Source organism: Miniopterus schreibersii (assembly GCF_964146895.1).
Source record: "Miniopterus schreibersii genome assembly, chromosome: 10".
Taxonomy (NCBI): Eukaryota; Metazoa; Chordata; class Mammalia; order Chiroptera; family Miniopteridae; genus Miniopterus; species Miniopterus schreibersii.
Window position 1 is genome coordinate 47,806,647 of NC_138110.1, and position 20,109 is coordinate 47,826,755.

The following is a 20,109-nucleotide window of genomic DNA, read 5'->3' on the forward strand; positions in this document are numbered from 1 at the left end:
GCAGCAAAACTGAACAGATTGCTAGTTACTCATAATTTATAAGAAGGCAAAATGTATGTTTCCATCTTTATTTTTTCACTTCACAGGACCCTCCCTCCCCTGACACAAACCTATGATGTCTCTTTTGTTTTCTTATTATAAAAGCAAAGCATATTCATTATAAATCTCAGAATATACAATCAAAAGAAAATTAATATATACAAAATCCCAGAGGCAATCACTGTTAACAGTTTACTATATTTGTCATTTGCATTTTTAATAAAAACTGGATCATTCAGTACCTATTACATATTTTATAACCTGTTTTATACTATAATGGACCATACCTTTTCACATAAACAATTCTATGCTATTCATTTGTTTTTAATAATGCCAAGTCTAACTGTTGCATGACATTTAGACAGATTCTAGTTTTTCTCTTATAAACAGTGCTGCAAATAAATATCTTCTAGCTATAATATCTGCACATATTCAGGTGATGACAAAAATAACAATAATAGCATCGGCCATCCCCAAAACTGCTATCCTAGTCACTTTCATATCTGATCTCTCTAACCCTTACAACCACCTTAAGGACAGGTGTTAATATCCTCAGTTTACAGACAGGAAACTGGGGCTCAATAAAATAACAAATTGTAGGACTTCCAGTCAAGATGGCAGTGTAGGTAAACCTCCTCCCACAACCACATCAAAATTACAACTAAACCACAGAACCACCATCATTCAGAACCACCTGAAATCTAGCTGAATAGAAGCCCTACAACTAGAGAATTAAATAAGCAGCCACATGGAGATTACTAGGAGGGGTGGAGACTCTTAATCTAAGGACTCTTAATCTCAGGTGTGGTGGATAAAAGTCGGGAGTGATGTCTCGGCTCCAGAGGCACCCACTGAGGAGTGAGGGGTCCCAGCCCCACACCAGGCCCCCAGCCTAGGGCCCCAGTGCCAGGAAGAGAAGTTCCCATAACTTAAGACCCTAAAAGCCAGCAGGGACTGAGGCTGAGTGACACGGAGGCTGCTGGAGTCCCAGGCAGTTCTTAAAGGGCCCTTGCACAGATTTACCTGGACTCACTCCCTCTGAGCTCCAGCGCTGGGGCAGCAGTTTGAAAGTCACCAGAGACATACAGGGAGGAACTGAATTCCTCCCTGGTGAGAGCAGGGGGTGAGGGGCAACTTTCTCCCAGAAGAAGTGCTGGCAGAGGCCACTGTTCCTCTGATAAGACTTCCCCTCACAGAGACAACTGCCAGGTACCATATCTGAGTCTCCATCAACCTGTCTCACAGTTCCCATGGCCCTAGTGATCCCCTGAGGACCAGCCCCACCCAACTGGTGGGCCCACCCAAGCTGTCTCCAGGGGCTTTTCCATAAGAATGGCCTGTCTTGGGTCATGCTTCAGATTTTCCTAAAATCTCTTAAGCAAGCAGCATCTGGCTTCAGCATGTCCTGTATCTCTTACAATGTGGCCCCAGGCCTGGCACTAGCAGCAGCCTGCCTTGGTTCACAGCCTGGCCTGGCGTGGGCACCTCCAAGCCCAGCACAAGTAGCAGCCATCTGCAGGTCGCTTTGTAGCTCATGCCAGATAGCCCCTGGCAGAACACGGGTGGTGGCTGACCTTGGCATGCACCTCCCCAGACACCCCAGAGCCAGCCCACCCAGTGAAGAGCTTCAGAACACCACCAGAAACTGGGAGATAATAAATGTTTGGTTTTTTAAGCCAATAAGTTTTAGAGTAACTTGTAGCAACAGACAACTGATAACTCACACTTTACAGAAAAAAATGCCTCAATACGTTGCCTTTATTTACTTCTCCAATTTTCCTCCTCTTTTCTCTTTTCAACCCACTGCAACAGGGCTTTTGCCCACAACTGCTACACCAAAACTGCTATGGGTAACTACCACATAGTCAGACTCAATCATCAACAGTCAGTTCTCATCGTACCTGATGTACTAAGAAACGTTCCACACAGCTGACCTCCTGCTCCTTCCTTTAACAAACACTTTATTTACTTGGTTTCCCGGACACAGCCCTGACTGCTCTTATACCTTTCTGGTCACTTCTTCTCAGGCTTCTTTGCTGGTACCTCCGTGTCTCACTACCCTCTTAATGTTGGAGTATTCCAGGGCTCAGCCTTAGTCACTTCTCTTCTCTGTCTACCCTCATCTTTGGTGATCTCAAAACTCTCTTATTTACATAGTCCTACAAGGGCCTTTAAGGCCCTACATCCTTGCTAATCCAAGTATGGTCCTAATACCAGCAGCAGCAGCATCACCTGAGAGTGTGTCATCTCTGGAGCCACTCAAAACGAACCAAATCAGAATTTAAATTTTAACGAGACCCCTAGGGGATTTGCATGCATATCAATGTTAGAGCAGAACTACCTTTGTGATTTGGTACCCTATTCCTCTCCACTCTCACCACATTAACTTCCTGCAATTATAGGAGCTTAGCAGATATACTCCCATCTTAGGACCTGTGTAGTATTCCCTCTGTCTAAAATGCTCTTCCCCACATATCTATATACCTGCTCCCTTACCTCCTTCAAGAGGTTTTGCTCTTTTGTAACCCTTTTGGGAGGTCTATTCTGATCACCTTGTTAAAAACTGCAAACCCACCGCCATCACTAGCAACTACCACACTCCCGTCACAGTTCCCTATATACTCACCTGTCACCTTCTAAGGTACTAGATTTCTTATGTATCATATGTATTGTCTGTCTATCCCTACTACAATGCAAACATTTGTGGGCCAAGATTTTTGTCTATTTTGTTGACGGGTGTATCCCAAATCCTAGAAGACGGCCTAGACACAGCAGGTGCTCAATAAATGTTAGTCTTCAATAACTTCTTCAAGGACTTGGTAAACCAAGACTCTGACTCATGCTCCCTCCATTAGCAAAGTCATTCATGCTTGTAAATCTCTCCCCCCTGCCTACCTAAAATCTATTCAGTATACTTGAGAATATGTATCTACTCTTTTACCAGGCTTTAACCAAGCCCCTCAACATGCTGTTACTGCCTCCCCAATAAGCTTCATAATTTTAAAAATATAATTTAGAACAAATTTCTCATTTCTTAAACACTTCCATTCCTTCTCCTCCCTACTCCTTTAACCAAATGCGGCTACAAAGCACCTGAAGTGTGTCTCATCCAAACTGAGAGGAGCTGAAGTAAAATATATACACCAGACTTGAAAGACTTAGTATGAAAACAATATATAAAATAGTTTAGTAATAATTTTCATATTAAATGTGTTGACATGATAATGTTTTAGGCATATCAGATTAAATAAAGTATACTACAAAAATTAATTTCACCTGTTTCTTTTCACTTTTTAATGTGGCTGCTAGAAAATTCTGCATTAGATATGTGACGCCCATTAATTACATTTCTATTGGTTAGCACTGCACTAAACCAGTTCCAAACAAACTGGCTCCTTCTTCCCTGGAAGAAATTCTTTCCCTGATTTTGTTTTAATAAGCAGGAGACTGTGAAAGAAGATGGGGGAATATAACATGCAATTAAAAACAGAAACTAAATAAAATCTCTGTAATGCTTTGAAATAACCACTTTGATCTTCACTTGACATAAAACATTTTAAGATAATATTTTTACAAAGACACATATATAATAAGTAGTGTATTTAAATTACATTAATAACATCACTATCTGTAAAAGTTCATCAAGCTATAACTTGATTTGTGCACGTTTCTGAATGTCCTATATTTCAATAAAATACTTTAAAATACAATGTTACCACACAAATTAATTTTTTCCAAACCAAATGATTTCTGTGTTTAAGAAAAAAGAAGATTCTTGCTTTTGCTTGCTTCCTAAAGTGTTAAAAGGAGTGAAATAAAAGCATCCTCCTGCTTTCGTTTCCTGCCTTTAGAAGTCAGAGTTCAGAAACAGATCATTTAAATACTATTCCCTCTCATAGGAATCTCCTTAGCAACCTTTTCCAGCTTGTCATGGGTTGCAGAATTCTCTGAATCTCCTATTCTTAAAAGGGCCCGTGTCCCTTCCAGAACAAATAAATTTAATAACGAAAACTTAACAAGCTCTTTAAATAGAAATTTTAAGGAGGTTTCACAATTGCCTTCAATTCTTTTGCCAGCTCCTTTCCTCAAAGCACTCTGCTCTTCTCCCTTCTCAAGGTAAAGTCTGATCTGGTAACCATGACCTCTCTAAAACCAACAGTGACCACTTCTATACTGGGCAGTCATTATTAAAGGCCATCCCTACCATGAGACCCCCAGGCCCATTTCACAAATACTAGTTGTTAATGCATTTTTAATTAATTTATTAAATTTCTTTCTTATATAAACTACAGAACGGTAACAGAAAAATACATTTGAAAATATCTTTACGCACTGTATGCGGGAAACGTATTTATACGTTTTACGTTGACTGGTAGTAGAGCGCGCGATGAAAACTACCCGCAAACAATGTGTTAATTTTAAAAGTATCAAATAATGCAAATTATAATTGTACTGCTCCTTTTTATTACCTCCGTATTAACTACATAATTTTATTAACTATACAGGAAAAAAGGAGTAAAATTCCAAGGTTAATAAACCAAAATTTATATAAATAACAGTTTTAAGGAAATAGGCACTGTTGCCTCTAAAGTAAAGAGGGAATATTTGCGTCCAAAGTGCAGACCAAATTAGGGCCAGTGCCCACAGTCTTTTGTTTTATGCCATACACAGAAAGGTACCCTTTTCTCCTCTCTCCTTTCTGGGCTTGACAGTGATTTATTGGGGCAGCCACAGGAGGAAAGGAAAAAGCTCACCTTGCACTAAAAAAGAATTGAGACTCACATTCATACAATCAATACAATCACTGGTACAAAATGGAGAGGCTTTGTAGCACGGTCTTCTTAATTTCAATTATTTGTAAAATGTAATGAAATAGATGTATTGCCCTACCCCCAACACGTCTCACTCACATACCAGCTTCTCTCTCTTCCCCACTATGGACAGTCTCCCTTCCCCACTATGGAAAGTTTTTTGTGCTGTAGAACGGAGACAGCAAAAAGAAAGACACAGGATCAACGTAAAGGAAAGAAAAGGAATGGGGAAAGGAAAAGGCTACCAGCAACCTGATTTTGGACTCTCATCTGGAGTGGAGAATCTAGGTATCACCTAAAAAGGGAAAGAACAAAGGGCAGAGAGAAGACAGGACAACAGGCTGGGCTCCAGGAGAAGTAGGGTAGGGTGAGGTGGTTTTATTTGACAGTGAGTGTTACGTGGAAGGTTCCAGAGTTGCAACAAAAGATAGGGAGTTAAACATTTTTCATAAGGGAATTTGGATAATGTTATTAAGTATTGTTATAATCTATAAAATGGATCTACTGTAAGAGCCTCTGGGAGACGCCTTTGATTGCACACTGTGCTTATGTGCTACCCTGTGTAGGCAGTGGGCAACGTGAAGCCTCAGAATTGACCAAGTGTTAGAATTCAAAACTAATAGAAAGAGAAAGTCAAACTAGGTCAGACAGTGACTTGATCAAACAAGTTCAGGTTTTGTTCTCTTTCAGTTATGTAACTTCTTCATGTGTATTTTTTTTGTTAAGATTACTAATAAACCGACTTTTTATTCATTTGATAAAGGCAATATTCTAAGCAGCATGAAATGTCTTGAGGACAGCACTGTGTTCCCTATGCTTAGCACGGAGTCTGTAAATGGCAAGTGCTCAACAAATAATGGCTGAATTAGGAAAGTTTTAATATTTTTACCCAGAATTCTTCCTCCTTTTCACAACTCTTCATTTTCCTCGGATCTCTATTTTACCATGAGAATTACCCCCCAGGCATACATTCAAACTACAAGGCAAAGTGCTTATTAATTATCCACAGATGTGAAGGCCACAATCTATAAAACTGTCTCACGAACTTTCTGTTGCTGAAGAAAAATAAGCAGTTATGTGAGATAAAAACCCTGTGAACAAAACCATGGGAGTTCAACAAGTAAAATCAGTCATCAACTCCTAGTCTGAAAGCCATCTATACCTTTATCTTTATATTCTAGAAAGTACTCTTGCAATAAAGTTGATATTCTAAATAGAAAATGATGGTAAGGGGAAACAAAAACTGCTTGAAATTCAGTTACAACGGACCAAACTAAAGTTTGTTTCAACACACAAAAGATTTCAACTTAAAATATAAATTATATAAACATTCTCTCAAAAGTCTCTGATTCAGCATTCAAATATTTAAATATTCTCTCATAAAACAGCTTTGAAATAATGTATTTAAATAGTTTGGGGGATTACTCTATTCTCTGACACTTAGTTTCATTAAGACAATTTTTTTAAAAAACAGCAAGAAAATGAAATAAAAGGAATCCAAATTGGAAATGTACCAGAGCTTTTTTAACCACTCATCTACTGATGGGAACTCGGGTTGTTTCCCAGTCTTAGCTATTGTAAATAACACTGCTATAAACATAAAGGTACATATATTCTTTCTGATTGGATGTTTCAGGATTCTTAGGCTATATTCCTAGAGGTGGAGTGACTGGGTCAAACAACAGTTCCATTTTTAATTTTCTGAGGAACCTCCATACTGTTTTCCACAGTGGCTGCACCAGTCTGCATTCCCACCAGCAGTGCACTAGGGTGCTCTTTTCTCCACATTCTCGCCAGCACTGTTGTTTGTTGATTTGTTGATGGTAGCCAATCTGGTAAGTGTGAGGTGGTATCTCACTGTGGTTTTAATTTGCATCCTCTGATGATTAGTGACATTGATCATTTTTTTATACGTCTATTGGCCATCTCTATGCCCTCTTTGGAGAAGTGTCTATTCAGGTCCTCTGCCCATTTTTAAACTGAATTGTCTGTCTTCCTTTTGTTGAGTTGTATGAGTTCTTTATATATTTTGGAAATTAACCCCTTATCAGATGTAGTACACATATCATTTTAACTTCTTTTCATGCAATTCCATCTATAAACCCTTAAAATTTAAAAGCAGACAAAGCTTTTTGCTAAAAAAGCAGATCTGATACTATAACTGCCTTTTTAAATATGTTTTTATTGATTTCAGAGAGAGAAAGGAAAGGAGAGGGAGAGATAGAAACATCAGTGATGAGAGAGGATCATCAACCAGCTGCCTCCTGCACGCCCCCTATTGGGGATTAAGCCCAAAGCCTGGGCATGTGCCCTGACGTGAAACTGAACCTCCAGGTCCATGGGTCAATGCTCAACCACTGAACCACACTGGTCAGGCAATAACTGCCTTTTTATTTCTGCTAGCAATTTGAAGATTTACTTAGTTTGGTCTCAAATACTATTTTACAATCATATAATACAGGCTCATTATGCTGCTAAAATTGTGCATAGATACAAATGTTTTTTAAAATACCACATACTTCTTTCATGTTAGGTTTTTGAGTTACTTATAAAATTATCCAATGGCTATTAAATGTCAATTAAAAGAGGTATTACTCATCCAATTATCACCATGAGTCTACATGAGCCAGAGGTGAAATCAAAGTGCTGATATAAAGACAAAACAGACATTTTTTAATACTATACTCTGTGTTAGAGCACCAAGCACCCATATTCTACTACAGTTTATTTTAGGCTGCTCAGGAAATAAAATTTTTCCCTGTAGTCCAATTTGTGTCAAAAACTGTAGATAACCAGCCCAGCGGGCAAGGCTCAGTGGTTGAGCATCAACCTATGATTCAGGAGACCATGGTTTGATTCCCTGTCAGGACACATGACCAGGATGCGGGCTCGGTCCCCAGGTGGGGCCATGCAAGAGGCAGCCGATCAATGACTCTCTCTCATCATTGATGTTTCTCTCTCTCTCTCTCCCTTCCTCTCTCTGAAATCAATAAAAAATATATTTTTAAAAACACACACAAAACTGTAGATAACTGGAATGGAATTCTGATGTATCTCTTGGCTTATTTTCAAAATGAGCCTTGGATTTCCCCACAAAGCAGACGAATTCTAGGTCTTACTTCCCAGCAGGTTCAAACATACAGAACAATTCTGGAGTAGCTTTTGTTTTCTTTTTGTTAGCGTCTCTCTGTTTATTCACTCACAATAATGCACAGCCCCTGGACCAGGAAGAGGCAAGAGGGGCCATGACAGGGTGGGGTGGGAAGGGAGGCAGTACCTGCTTCCTTGGCCCCTCTCCCTTCTGTGCTTGGAGGTGGAAGGGAGGGAGGGTCCCCCCTTATCCCCCAGAATGTAAACAGCAGCAGGTGAACAAAAATAAAAATACAAGAGACCAGAGGAAGGTCCCTGACATCCCTCTACTCCAGAGTCTTCCTTGTCATCAGCACAGGTGCCCTCATTGCCCCATCTACCAAAGCTCCCTCAGTCCAAGGGGCTTCCTTGTGCTGGCCACATCCCCAGGGGCAGAGTCCAGGGCTCAGAAATGCTAGGCTAGCAGCTCACACATGTGACAGGAACAGGCTCCTTGCTGCTGTGCAGGGTCAGCCAGTACATATGAGCTTAGGAACTGGGCCCCAGCTGGAGCAGACAGCCCACCTGCAGGGCTTTGGTCTGAATGACTCCAGCCCCCATGAAGTACTCAGGGTTGGGGTCCACGTTGTCCAGGAGAGCAGAGCTAAACCCCAGGATCTTGGCCTTAATGACTTCTGCATCCGTGGGGTAGCTGGTTTTGAAGATTTTCTGTGCCTCCTGTTGGGGGAAACTCGGCTGCTTCCAATGCCGGAAAAAGTCCTAGGATGCCATCTCAGTTGGCTGGAAGAACTTGTTGATGGTCCTTCAGGGTGAGGGACTGAGGGGCTCTCCCATATCTGTAGCACACTGACAGGAATGGGGCAGTCAGGAAGTCCCACAGTCACTTGATGTTGAGCACCTGCTGCTTGGTCTGCATGGCCAGCTGAGTCTGGAGGTCTCCAGGGTGGATTATACAAATTTCTGGAATTGTAGTGAGGTCTTATTGCCATAGAAGAGATACATATGGCCCAAACCCAGCTGGAATTCCAACTTGTCTCCAATTTGCAGCAGCTGGTTCTCAAATAGGAACTCACTGTTCTTGCACATGAACTTATTCAGAAGTTCATCAACTTTTGGGATGGGTGGACCAATGTCCTCAGGACAGAACCGAAGAAGGCCTCCTCGGGGGGTGGGCCCCAGGCTGGGATTGGCAGCCAGGCCATCGGAGGAGATGTCCACCAGGAAGTTGCCTGCATTGGGGGCAGTCTGGGTTACCACTGTGGCAGGGGCTGCCTGCAGTCCCAAAAGGTTGGAGGAGGGGGAGGGCATCCACAAGGTGCTGGAGATGGGTTCCAAACCCCCACTGATCATCACTGCTGGTTGGTCCCTCCAGCAGTCATCCAGGATACTGCTAGCTCCTGGCCCCTTCTTGCACTTCAGCTTGGCCAGGATGGGAAGGGCACTATCTCCTCTCAGCACCGTGGCCAAGATGTCCAGGCTGGCCACTCAGCTGAGGAAGCAGTACTTGACTGCATGCTGCTGTAGCTCCACATCCGCACTACATAGCTGGGAAATGGACCACAGCACTCCCTGGATGGTGGCCTTGGTCTCTGAGAAGAGTTTAATGAACTTAAAGTAGGTGGACAGCAGCAGGGCCTGCGTTGCCATACTGCACAGGTGCAACTTGGAATACAGCAGTGAGAACTGCACCAGGGGGCTGGAGTGGGGTTCCCCAGCAATCAGATTTCCAAACACCCCAAGAGTGTAGCCTCTGACCATCACCATGTTCTTGTGACAGGCTAGGGCCTGGAGCACTTCAAAGACATTCTTGGCCATGGAGCCCTGGATGTCATCACAGTTCATAACAATCTGCAGCATGCAGTATCACACTTCCTCACTCACAGTCACCTGCGATACAGATGAGGTTGAGGATGGTGTCCACATATCAGCTGCAGTCCGCTGTGTATTTCTCAGCCAGGATGGCTACCTTCAGGATGATCTCTTCACAGATGGCATAGTCAACTGTCTCCAGGTACCACCACATGTCTGACATGATCTGCTTGGCACTGTTCTGGTTGCACATGGGTAGAGTAGGTCAGCTACCCACTGTAGCACACTGATGTTCCACTCCGTTTTGAGGGTGTTGATGACAATATTGATGTAGGTCTTGACTGCCTCATGGGAGAACTCAGAGCTGGCCAGCGTGCACATGCTCTCCAGGAACAAGTAGCACAGGCTAGTCTCCCAGTGCTGTAGAAACTGACCCAGCTGATTACAGGCCCACACCAGAAGGTTGGGCTCACTGTTGTAGTGGATAATGAGGCTGATGGTCTCAAAGAGGATGGCATTCTTGCCACTGGAACGCTGGGCCTTCCTGGACTTGGGTGGCTTATGGGCTTTTGTTGAGCACGGTCTCCAGACACTTGACCAGCCTCCCCTTCATGTTCGCATCCTCTGGTGGGAGTAGCAGTGCACCAGCTGCAGGAGCTTCACCAAAAGCCAGGGCGCTGGGATGAAGTAATAGGTGTAGTCCTGAAGGTCAGTGGAGGCTAAGGAGACCTGGCTCAGGTGAGACACATCCAGGGAGATGCAAGTCTTAAAGTCATCCATGTTGTTCTTATAGAGAGAGGTGATAAGGCTGACAGCAGCCATGACCACGGCCATGTGTTGGTCACTTAACAGGTGCATATGGGGGCTACTTGCCCATGCGCACTAGGTCCGGTGAGGAGTTGTACAGCCTCATCAGGCACAGGGCCGCGTTCTGCTTCATGCTGTCCATGCTGCCCCTGGCCACCAGGATGTGAGGGATGTCAGTGGTGAAGGCCTCACCTATCTTACAGCTGCCTACATTGGTGATGCACTGCACAGCCAGACACATGAAGGTGGGGTTGCGGCTGGCCAGGTCATTCTTGATGGCATTATTAATGAGCCGGATCAGCTCAGAGTTAGAGTTCACCAGCACTAAGATAAACAGGTAACCTCTCTCTCTGTGTACTCACTGGAGCTAAGCAGGTTTGTGGCCTCCATGTATCCAAAGGCAATGTCATGGTCCAGCAGGAAGATGAAGAGTAGTTCACACACATATTTTTTCTTACTGTAGCCATCGAAGGCCTTGAACTTGGAGTGAATGTTTGCCAGTTCTTTGTTGATTCTCTTAATCTCTGACTCTTTGCTCTTATAGCTCTGGATGTTAGCGATGAACACTGCAAGCCCCTACATACCATCACCCTTGAACACAGCTGGCAAGAATAAAATAAAGACATGTTTTTATTTTTATTAAGAATAAAAACATGTTTTTATTTTTCAATTGCAGTGGATGTATAATATTATATTAGTTTCAGGTGTACAACCCAGTGATTAGACCTTTATATAACTTATGAAGTGATCACCCTGATAAATAGTACCCACCTGACACCACACAGTTATTATATTATTATTGGCTTTGTTCTCTATGCTGTACTTTACATCCCTGTGACTATTTTGTAACTACCAATTTGTTCTTCTTTTTCACCCATCTCCTAAGTCCCCCTCCAGCCTGGCAGCTGTCAAAATATTCTCGGTATCTATGAGTCTGTTTCTGTTTTGCTTGTTCATTTATCTTCTTTTTTTAGATTCCTCGTTTAAGTGAAATCATATGGCATTTGTCTTTCTCTGTCTGATTTATTTCACTCAGCACAATACCTTCTAGGTTCATTCATGTTGTTGCAGATGGCAAGATTTCATTATTTTTTATGGCTGAGTCATACTCCATTGTTTATATGCACCACTTCTTTATCCATTCACTTATTGATGAACACTTAGATTGCTTCCAGATCTTGACTATTGTAAATAATGCTGCAATGAACATATGCATGATAGATATGTATTTATTGCCATTTTTAAATTCATATTTTTGATCTTTTTTCTTCTTCTTCTTAAAGAAGACCCTTTAACATTTCTTGTAATACTGGTTTGACAGTGATGGACTCCTTTAGCTTTTTCTTGTCTGGGAGCTCTCCATCTGTCCTTTGATTCTAAATGATAGCTTTGCTAGTTGTAGGTCCTTGCTTTTCATCACTTTGAATGTTTCTTGCTAATCCCTTCTGGCCTGAATTGTTTTTGTTGAGAAATCAGCTGGCACTCTTATGGGAGTGCCCTTATAGGTAACCAACTGCTTTCTCTTGCTGCTTTTAAGATTCTCTGTCCTTAACCTTTGGCATTTTAATTATGATGTGTCTTGCTGTGGGCCTCTTTGGGTTCATCTTGATTGGGGCTCTCTGTATTTCCTGGACTTATATGTCTATTTCCTTCACCAGGTTAGGAAAGTTTTCTGTCATTTTTTCATATAGGTTTTCAGTTCCTTGCTCTTCTCTTTTCTTCCGGTACTCTTACAATGTGGATGTTGGTATGTTTGATGTTGTCCCAGAGGATTCTTAAACTTTCATTGTTTTTTGTATTCTTTTATTCTTTTTGCTGTTCTGATTGGGTGTTCTCTGCTTCCTTATCTTCCAAATGCTTCAGTGATCCTCTGTTTCATCTACTCTACTGTTGATTCCCTATAATGTATTTTTTATTTCAGTTAATGTATTCTTCACTTCTGACTGGTTCTTTTTTATGTTTTCTATCTCAGATTTTATGTTTATTATTTCTTTGTTGAAGTTCTCACTAAGATCACTGAGCATCCTTATAACCAGTGTTTTAAACTCTGAATTTGATAGATTGCTTGTCCCTATTTGTTTAGTTTTTTTTCTGGAGTTTTGTTCTGTTCTTTCATTTGGGACATGTTTCTTTGTCTCCTTATTTTGGCTGCCTCCCTATGTTTGTTTCTGTGTATTAGGTAGAACACCACATTTATTTTTAAAATATACTTGAGAGCTTACTATATACTAAGTATTGTTATAAACATTAATTCTCATAACAAATTTATGAAGTGAATACTGTTATCATTCATATTTTAGAAATGAGAGCTAAAGTATAGAGAGGTTAAGTAACTTGTTCAAATAACTATAGCCAGTTCATTCAGGTTTCTCTTAATCAGTCTTTATTTATCCGCAATGTAAGGTATCTGCATAATGCTGATAATTAATTTAGTGTCCCACTTGGGACAGTGAAATACCCGAGTGTCTCCTTATTCTGTATATACCTCTTACCTGTGACTATTTAAATTCCTGGCATTATGTAGCCAGGGAATGTGTTTCTGCTTGATGTAAATTGGGCAAAGGAGTGAACAAAGTATTTATATAAGGTATATATGCAGTTTATTTCCAAGATGTGAACGTGTTTTTAATAATTTCCCTCAGTAAAGCTTAAATATTTCTGCTATGCTACTGTTTTTACAAACTAGCTCTGTCAAGATTAAAGTATTGACAAAGTTAACCTTATATAATGCTTTAACCTACTCCACTTAAAATACAGCTAATCCACCAAGGGGAACACCAGGATTGTTTTAGTTATTCATTTAACCTTCTTTCCTGCTAAAGGTTAAGGGCCTCTGAGTGCTTCATAATTAGTGGTGGTTAATAGAAGACAGGAATGTGATGAAATTTGGAAAACTAAAAACAACAGTGAAAAAGCCTCAATTAAAATACTTGAAAATTCAAATCCTTTAGGTTTTAGTATTTTTAAGTGCTTAGCAATTTTCATTAACTTGAAGAGTATAATCCACAAAACTATTTAAATAATGACAGTAGAAAAAATTTGTAAAATGGGGGTGAAAGCTCCCCCTAAACTATGGATCAGGACTGCTTCCTTGGCAGACAAGTACCCACAAGTACAGGTCAATCATTCAAGAGTTTATAAATATCAGTCTGAACCACTCTTAGAGAAGGAGAAGTTAGGGTAACACATTGTTTAAACAAAAGGGGCAAAATACAGATCAGTGGTTGCCAACTGCTGGGAGGAGAGGAGGGACTAACTACAAGGAAAATGGGAGAGGAGGGAAATGGGAATTCTCAATTGTAACTCAAAAGGTTAAATTTTACTGTATGTAAATTATACCTTCAAAAAATGAAGGAAAAAAAGTTGTAGGAAAAAATTAAATTACCTATTAAAGCAAAAAAAAGTGCATGTCTTTTAAAACAGTATTTTTGCTTTCCCAGTTGTGGTCCTAACTACATTTCCCAACCATGGTTTGTCAACTACGGATGCAAAATACTGTTTTTGATACATGGTTGAATCCGTGGATGAGAAATCCATGGATATGAATGAAGGGTCAACTGCAGAGCAAAAATTTATAATGGCTCTTGCCAGTGTGGCTCAGTGATTAGAGTGCTGGCGAGTGCACCGAAGGGTCATGGGTTTGATTCCAGGTCAAGGGCACGGACCTGGGTTGCAGTTTTGATCCCTGGCCCATTAGGGCGCATGAGGGAGGCAACCATTCGATGTCTCTCTCTCACATTGATGTTTCTTTCTCTCCCTCTCTGTCTGTCCTCCCTCCCTCCCTCCCTCATTAAAAATCAATGGGGGGAAAAATCCTCATGTGAGGATTAACAACAACAAAAGTTATAATAGATTTTTGACTGCGCAAGGGGTCAGCACCTCTAACCCCCCCACATTGTTCAAGGGTCAACTGTACTTGATTTTGAAAAACATTAAGCTAATCTTGAAGTAGAAGATCACATAAAAGTTGATCAAATGCCTATATATGGCCTCCTTGCTTTCTCTAGTCATAATTTTGTTTGAGTTGTATGAGAAGCATTAAAGGGAAAATTAAAACTAGAAAATAATTCATAACAATTTTTATGTACCACAAAAACTAATAAAAACAGTCAAACTTAAACTTATGTATTTTAACTACATGCCTTGATGAGGGTCCTACAGACCCAGAAAGATGAAGGGATTCTGTTTTCCATCACATTGACTCTTCCCAACAATACCCTTTCCAATTCAGAAAGGCTGGCATAAGCCAGTATTACATGTGGAACCAGCAATATGCTATTCCAATCCTATCGAAGATCCTACTCACTTCTACTTACCTACACAACTTGTTAGCAGCCCTTTTCTTGGTCTGGCCTTAATACCAGCAAGAGCTTGAGGGGCTTTTAACTTACAAAAAGAACTAGGAATCTCTTTTATCAATAGAAAAACAATTTAAGGTCAAAAAGAGGCTCTAGCAATAACCTTTCTGATCCAGTATAACTTCACTCTCAAAAATAACCCTGTCTTCTCACTGACAAAAAGATTGGCTAAATCCTTACATCAAGGATTCCCTCAACTTCATAGTTTTACCTCTTTCAACACTCAATTCTGTTTCTCAGGAACAAGCTCCTCTGCCATCTCCCAGGCCAACAGTTCTCAAACATTTTAGTTTTTAGGACCCCTCTACATTCTAAAAAATTACTGAGGAGTCCAAGGGGCCTTTGTTTATATGAGCTATAACCTATCAGCATTTACTATATTAGAAATGAAAACTGAGATTTTTAAAAATTTAAATTAAATCATTTAAAAATATTAAACAATATCAGTAACATTTTAATGGAAAAACTCTTTTCAAAATAAACAGTGAGAAGGGTGATATTGTTTTACATTTTTGCAAAACTCTTGAAGGTCATGCTTAATAAAAGCTAGATCTCAGATCGGCTTCTGCAGTCTGGTGTTAGTCACAGTCACACATTCATGTAGCCTCTGAAAACTCCACTGTACACTCTTGAGACAATGAAAGTAAAAGGGCAAAGAATGTCTTGGTATTACTTTGAAAATATTTTTCTCCTGACCTTGAAAGGGTGTCAGGAAGTCACTCCCAAAGCCCTAAGAGCACCACTGCTCTAATCAAGCCATCTTCTAGACGTAGTCCTAGGTCTGGCTTCAGCAAATATCTATTAATTTAGATTCCAGTACCACTGTCTCTTGGTTCCCTTAACAACCACCACCACCACCACCACCAAATATATCTATCGTCTTCCTTAACCTAAAAACAGAAATGAAACAAAACAAAACTACCTACTTAAGCTCTCTCCTCTTTCTGTCAAGTCACCAAACTTCTTTAAAAATTTCCCACTGGCTCTACTGCCCCTCCTTTTAATTATTGTAATTACCAAAGTATATACTGAAAGTCTCATTTTTTCCCCTTATTTATTTATTTATTGTTGACAGTATTACAGATGCCTCCCTTTTATCCCCCCCTCCACTCAGCCCTCACCCCACCCCAACCTTCCCCACACTATTGTCTGTGTCCATGCGCTATGCATATGTGGATGTATGTTCTTTGGTTAATCTCTTCCTGTCCCCTCCACTCCTTTCCCCTCTGAGATATGTAAGTCTGTTCCACGTATCCGTGCCTCTGGATCTATTTTGTTCATCAGTTTATTTTGTTCATTAGATTCCACATATAAGTGAGATCAATCTCATTTTTTAAAAAATCCAAACAATATAGGTAAATCACCATTCACAATCCCAATCTCGTCCCCAGAGGTAACTACCACTGTTAATTTTTTATTTTCTTGTGATTTTTCTTCTTTAAATAGTTATAGAAAAAAAATCTGGAAAAGAGTTCTGTTTAGATTCTGATTCTTTGGGTGACCAGAGTAAGTTATGAATCAAAGTATAAGGGCCAGGAGATAAAATGAAGTGACACTCCTATACAAAGTAAGTACTAAACAAGACATTAAAACCATGTTGATTTTATGGCTTGTATTGCCATAATAAGACAGAATAATAAGACTTTATGACTATGCCTTGTATGTAAAACCCTCACATTTCATTACCTAAATGCAGATGAATGCTGACTATATCTGTATCATCTTGACATATATAATAGTGTCTTTGGGGTTTACAAAACATTTTCACATATATTGTCTCTTTAAAATTTCACAATGCATGAGGTTTACAGGGACTATCATTAACATTTCATAGATAAAAAAGCAAAAGTTCTAAGAAAAAAATTATTTGCTCAAAATTACAAAGCTAGAAAGAAACACACCAGAAACGACAGAATTTATATCTTTTGACTCAAATCAAATCCCACTCCTTTATATTATATCAAACAGTATATAAAAAATCCTTGCAACATAAAAATATTAAGTTCTTGCCTATTTTTAGGGCTAATTTGGAAACATCTCTACTTTCAAAGTTGAATAAAAAATACAAAAATGAATGGTATAACTTTTGAATATAAAAATAGTAAATTATTTTTGCTTCTTTATTATACAGTATAATCCCTTGGGAACCTCGAATTTTAAAGTAACAGCTAAAAGTTACTAACACCTGCATTAACATGTAGATGTATTATAAAATTAGAAAAGTAACTTCTTAAATCCTTAAAATTAGGCACTGCTATTAACTCAAGATTTAAGACTCCTCATGTAAGAAGGATGCAACAGTTCCTGAAAGGAACACCACACATACATAACTCATGGAGGCAGCCCTCGTATTTCAGTGTTATACTTGAAACTCCTGCAAGGAACACCTAAGATAGTAGAAATTCCTTAAGTTTCACAATTAGAATTTTAAATTATTTAGATTATTAAAAATTAATAATCCTACTTATACAAATAACAAAGCAATTAATTCACTATTAATCTTACAGAAACACAGTTTCCAAGTTCCTATTTTTTCCTACACAAAGGCAGCTCCATAGGAGTCTAAGACATTTAAATGGTTTCTTTATTATGACACACTAGATTGGTTTATGGGGGAAAAAAGAACTTAAACTACTTCAAATTAAGGGCTCTTAACCTTAGCTAACTCAATTTCACAAATAACTCAAGAAAAATTTAAACTATGATTAAGCTAATCTTTATATAATAACCCTGACATTTTAAAAACATGGATAAGGTAACTGTCTTTTCTTCACATTTTACTCTTCCCAAATATAAAAGATATATACCTGCTCTCAACACATTCTTATCAGAACACCAAAAACCCCATAGTGAAACAGTTAGTACTCAAAGTTAGTAGTCTACAGAGGACTGCAAAATTGCTTTACTAAGAAATATTTGAGCATTTCTCTTACCTCTGTTTCTGTACAATGTGAATATCCCAATTTACCTGTAATAAAAATACAAAAAATTACTTTCAGAGGACTTTAGCTTTTTTATCATTGATAAAAATATTTGAGCTACTCTGGCCATGGCTTCATTACATTTATGAAACTCTATGCAAATAAAAGGTGCTAAATGGAGGGGGGGTCAGATGCCAGCTGGAGGGGATTAATGGGGGGAAAACAGAACATCTGTAATACTTTCAACAATAAAGATAAATTTTTTAAATAAAAAATAAAGTAAATAAATAAAAAGTGCTAAATGACCAAATATTCTAGAAGGTCCATAAGAAAGTTTAAGTTTACATAGGCCCATAAGAAAATAATAAAGAAAAAAAATGGGAAGGATATGCTTAATTGTAATAAGATCTATAACACATACACATATTTAATATGCATATATACAAATTAATAAAAGTAAAACAAAAATACTTTTAAAGTCTTGCTTTCTTTTGAAAATACCTTAAAATACTTTTAAAAGGTACCTTTTAAGATACTTTGAAATGCCTTTAAAAATTGAAATGCCTTCCAAAGTACTTTAAAAGACTAGGACCTTTCCCCAAATATACTTTTCTTTTTTTTTCCCATCACCATTTATCCGCTCCATACTCTCTTCTACCTCCACCCTCCCAAACTGCAATCACCACACTGTCGTCCATGTCCATGAATTCTCTTTTTTTTTTCTTTTTGGCTCAATCCTTCTACCCACTCCCAACACTCCCCCCAACCCTTCCCCAGAACTTTCTGCCTGTTCTCTATGGGTCTGTCTCTATTCTGCTTGGTAGTTCAGTCTGTTCATTAAATTCCACATGAGTGAAATCATACAGTACTTGTCTTTCTCTGGCTGGCTTATTTCACTTAGCATAAGCCAGTTTAAAGGTACAGTGATCATTTCAACGAAATTAGACATGTTTCAAGCATATTTTCTTTAATATATCAAGGTTGCTTTTCTTTAATATAGGATTAGGTAAAACCATATAATTAATCTAGTAGTTCTTCCAACTGAAGATAACCTAAGGAACAACTACACTGAACAATATTTGGCTGCTCCAGCATTAATATTTTCTCTTCACTGTTGAGACAAAACACCAAAGAACATATACAATTATATATTTCTGTCAATTAGGGTGACTAAAACATACTTTTTAAATTAAAAAAACAGTTATTTTAAAGGAGAACCTTTTGTTGTTGTTAATCCTCACCCAAGGATATTTTTTCCATTGATTTTTTTTTTTTTTTTAGAGACAGTGGGAGGGAGGGGGAGAGTCAGAAACATTGATGTGACAGAGACACATCGATTGCCCCCCCCACACACACCCAGCCCTGGCTGGATCCAACCTGCAACCCAGGTACGCACCCCCCCCACCGGGAACTGAACTCTCGACCCCTCGGTTCTCTGGCCAATGATCTCACCACTCAGCCACACAAGCCAAAGCTGAAAGGAGAATCATTTATTAAATAGTTTTAACAGAAAGACTAGCTAACACATTTATATTGGGTCCTAACAATTTTCATTTCCCCAGCCTATGTTTCTCAAATTCCATTGTTTTAAATTCAAATATACATTTAGCCCCGCCTCTTTCTCTCCACCAGCAGTAGCCTCCCTCTTACCTCTTTCCTCTCCCCAGCCTACTACCCCCGAACCTAGCCCACTGTGGTGGTTCTATCAGCCTGTGATTTTTAAAAAATGCTTAACTAGAACTTATATACCTCAGTGTCTATGATAAAACTGTAAAAAAAAATCATAAAAGTTTTTTATATGCTTTCTAATTTGTAAAATGAAAAATAAAGTTGAAACCCACAATTTCTGATGGGCTAATAATCCTAATATTAAATACTGTCTGAAATTGAGACCAGAAAAAAGGAACCTTAGGTTCTGTGAACTTAAAATGATAAATAAGTGATAATTAAAGATTATATGAACATATAGATAAAATGAGTTTAATACATATGGGTTTATATGCTAGGGTTTTATAAATATATAACTTTATATATTATTGTTATATAAAACTATATATTATAAAGTTATATATATCATATATTATCTTTTTGAAAATTGATATGGCTGTTTGCTCAGTCTTTGGCAGATTATACTTGACTCCTAGAGAAATGGTAATGAATTTAACTTAGGGAAGCACTGTGAACAAGAACAGCTCACAGAAGGAAAAAAAATTTATTAAGCACTTGTACTACACAAGGGGGAGAGGGGGGGAGGGAAAATATCGTATCAAGACC

The 20,109-nt window shown here is 39.1% G+C and overlaps 1 protein-coding gene and 1 pseudogene across 5 annotated transcripts in view; both read right to left on the reverse strand.

The window, feature by feature from the left end:
• Positions 1 to 20,109, reverse strand: part of SPIRE1 (spire type actin nucleation factor 1) — a 122,662-nt gene that overhangs the window by 89,040 nt on the left and 13,513 nt on the right. For all 4 annotated transcript variants that reach the window (XM_081148180.1, XM_081148178.1, XM_081148179.1 and 1 more), the window contains exon 2: positions 17,848 to 17,882. In XM_081148180.1, the coding sequence (XP_081004306.1) occupies positions 17,848 to 17,882 (35 nt within the window). The remainder of the gene's footprint in view (positions 1 to 17,847; positions 17,883 to 20,109) is intronic.
• Positions 8,395 to 11,434, reverse strand: LOC308562789 (AP-2 complex subunit alpha-1 pseudogene; annotated as a pseudogene). The gene is made up of 2 exons: positions 11,431 to 11,434; positions 8,395 to 11,158 (listed from the first exon to the last, which is right to left on the reverse strand). The product of its transcript is annotated as an AP-2 complex subunit alpha-1 pseudogene (transcript).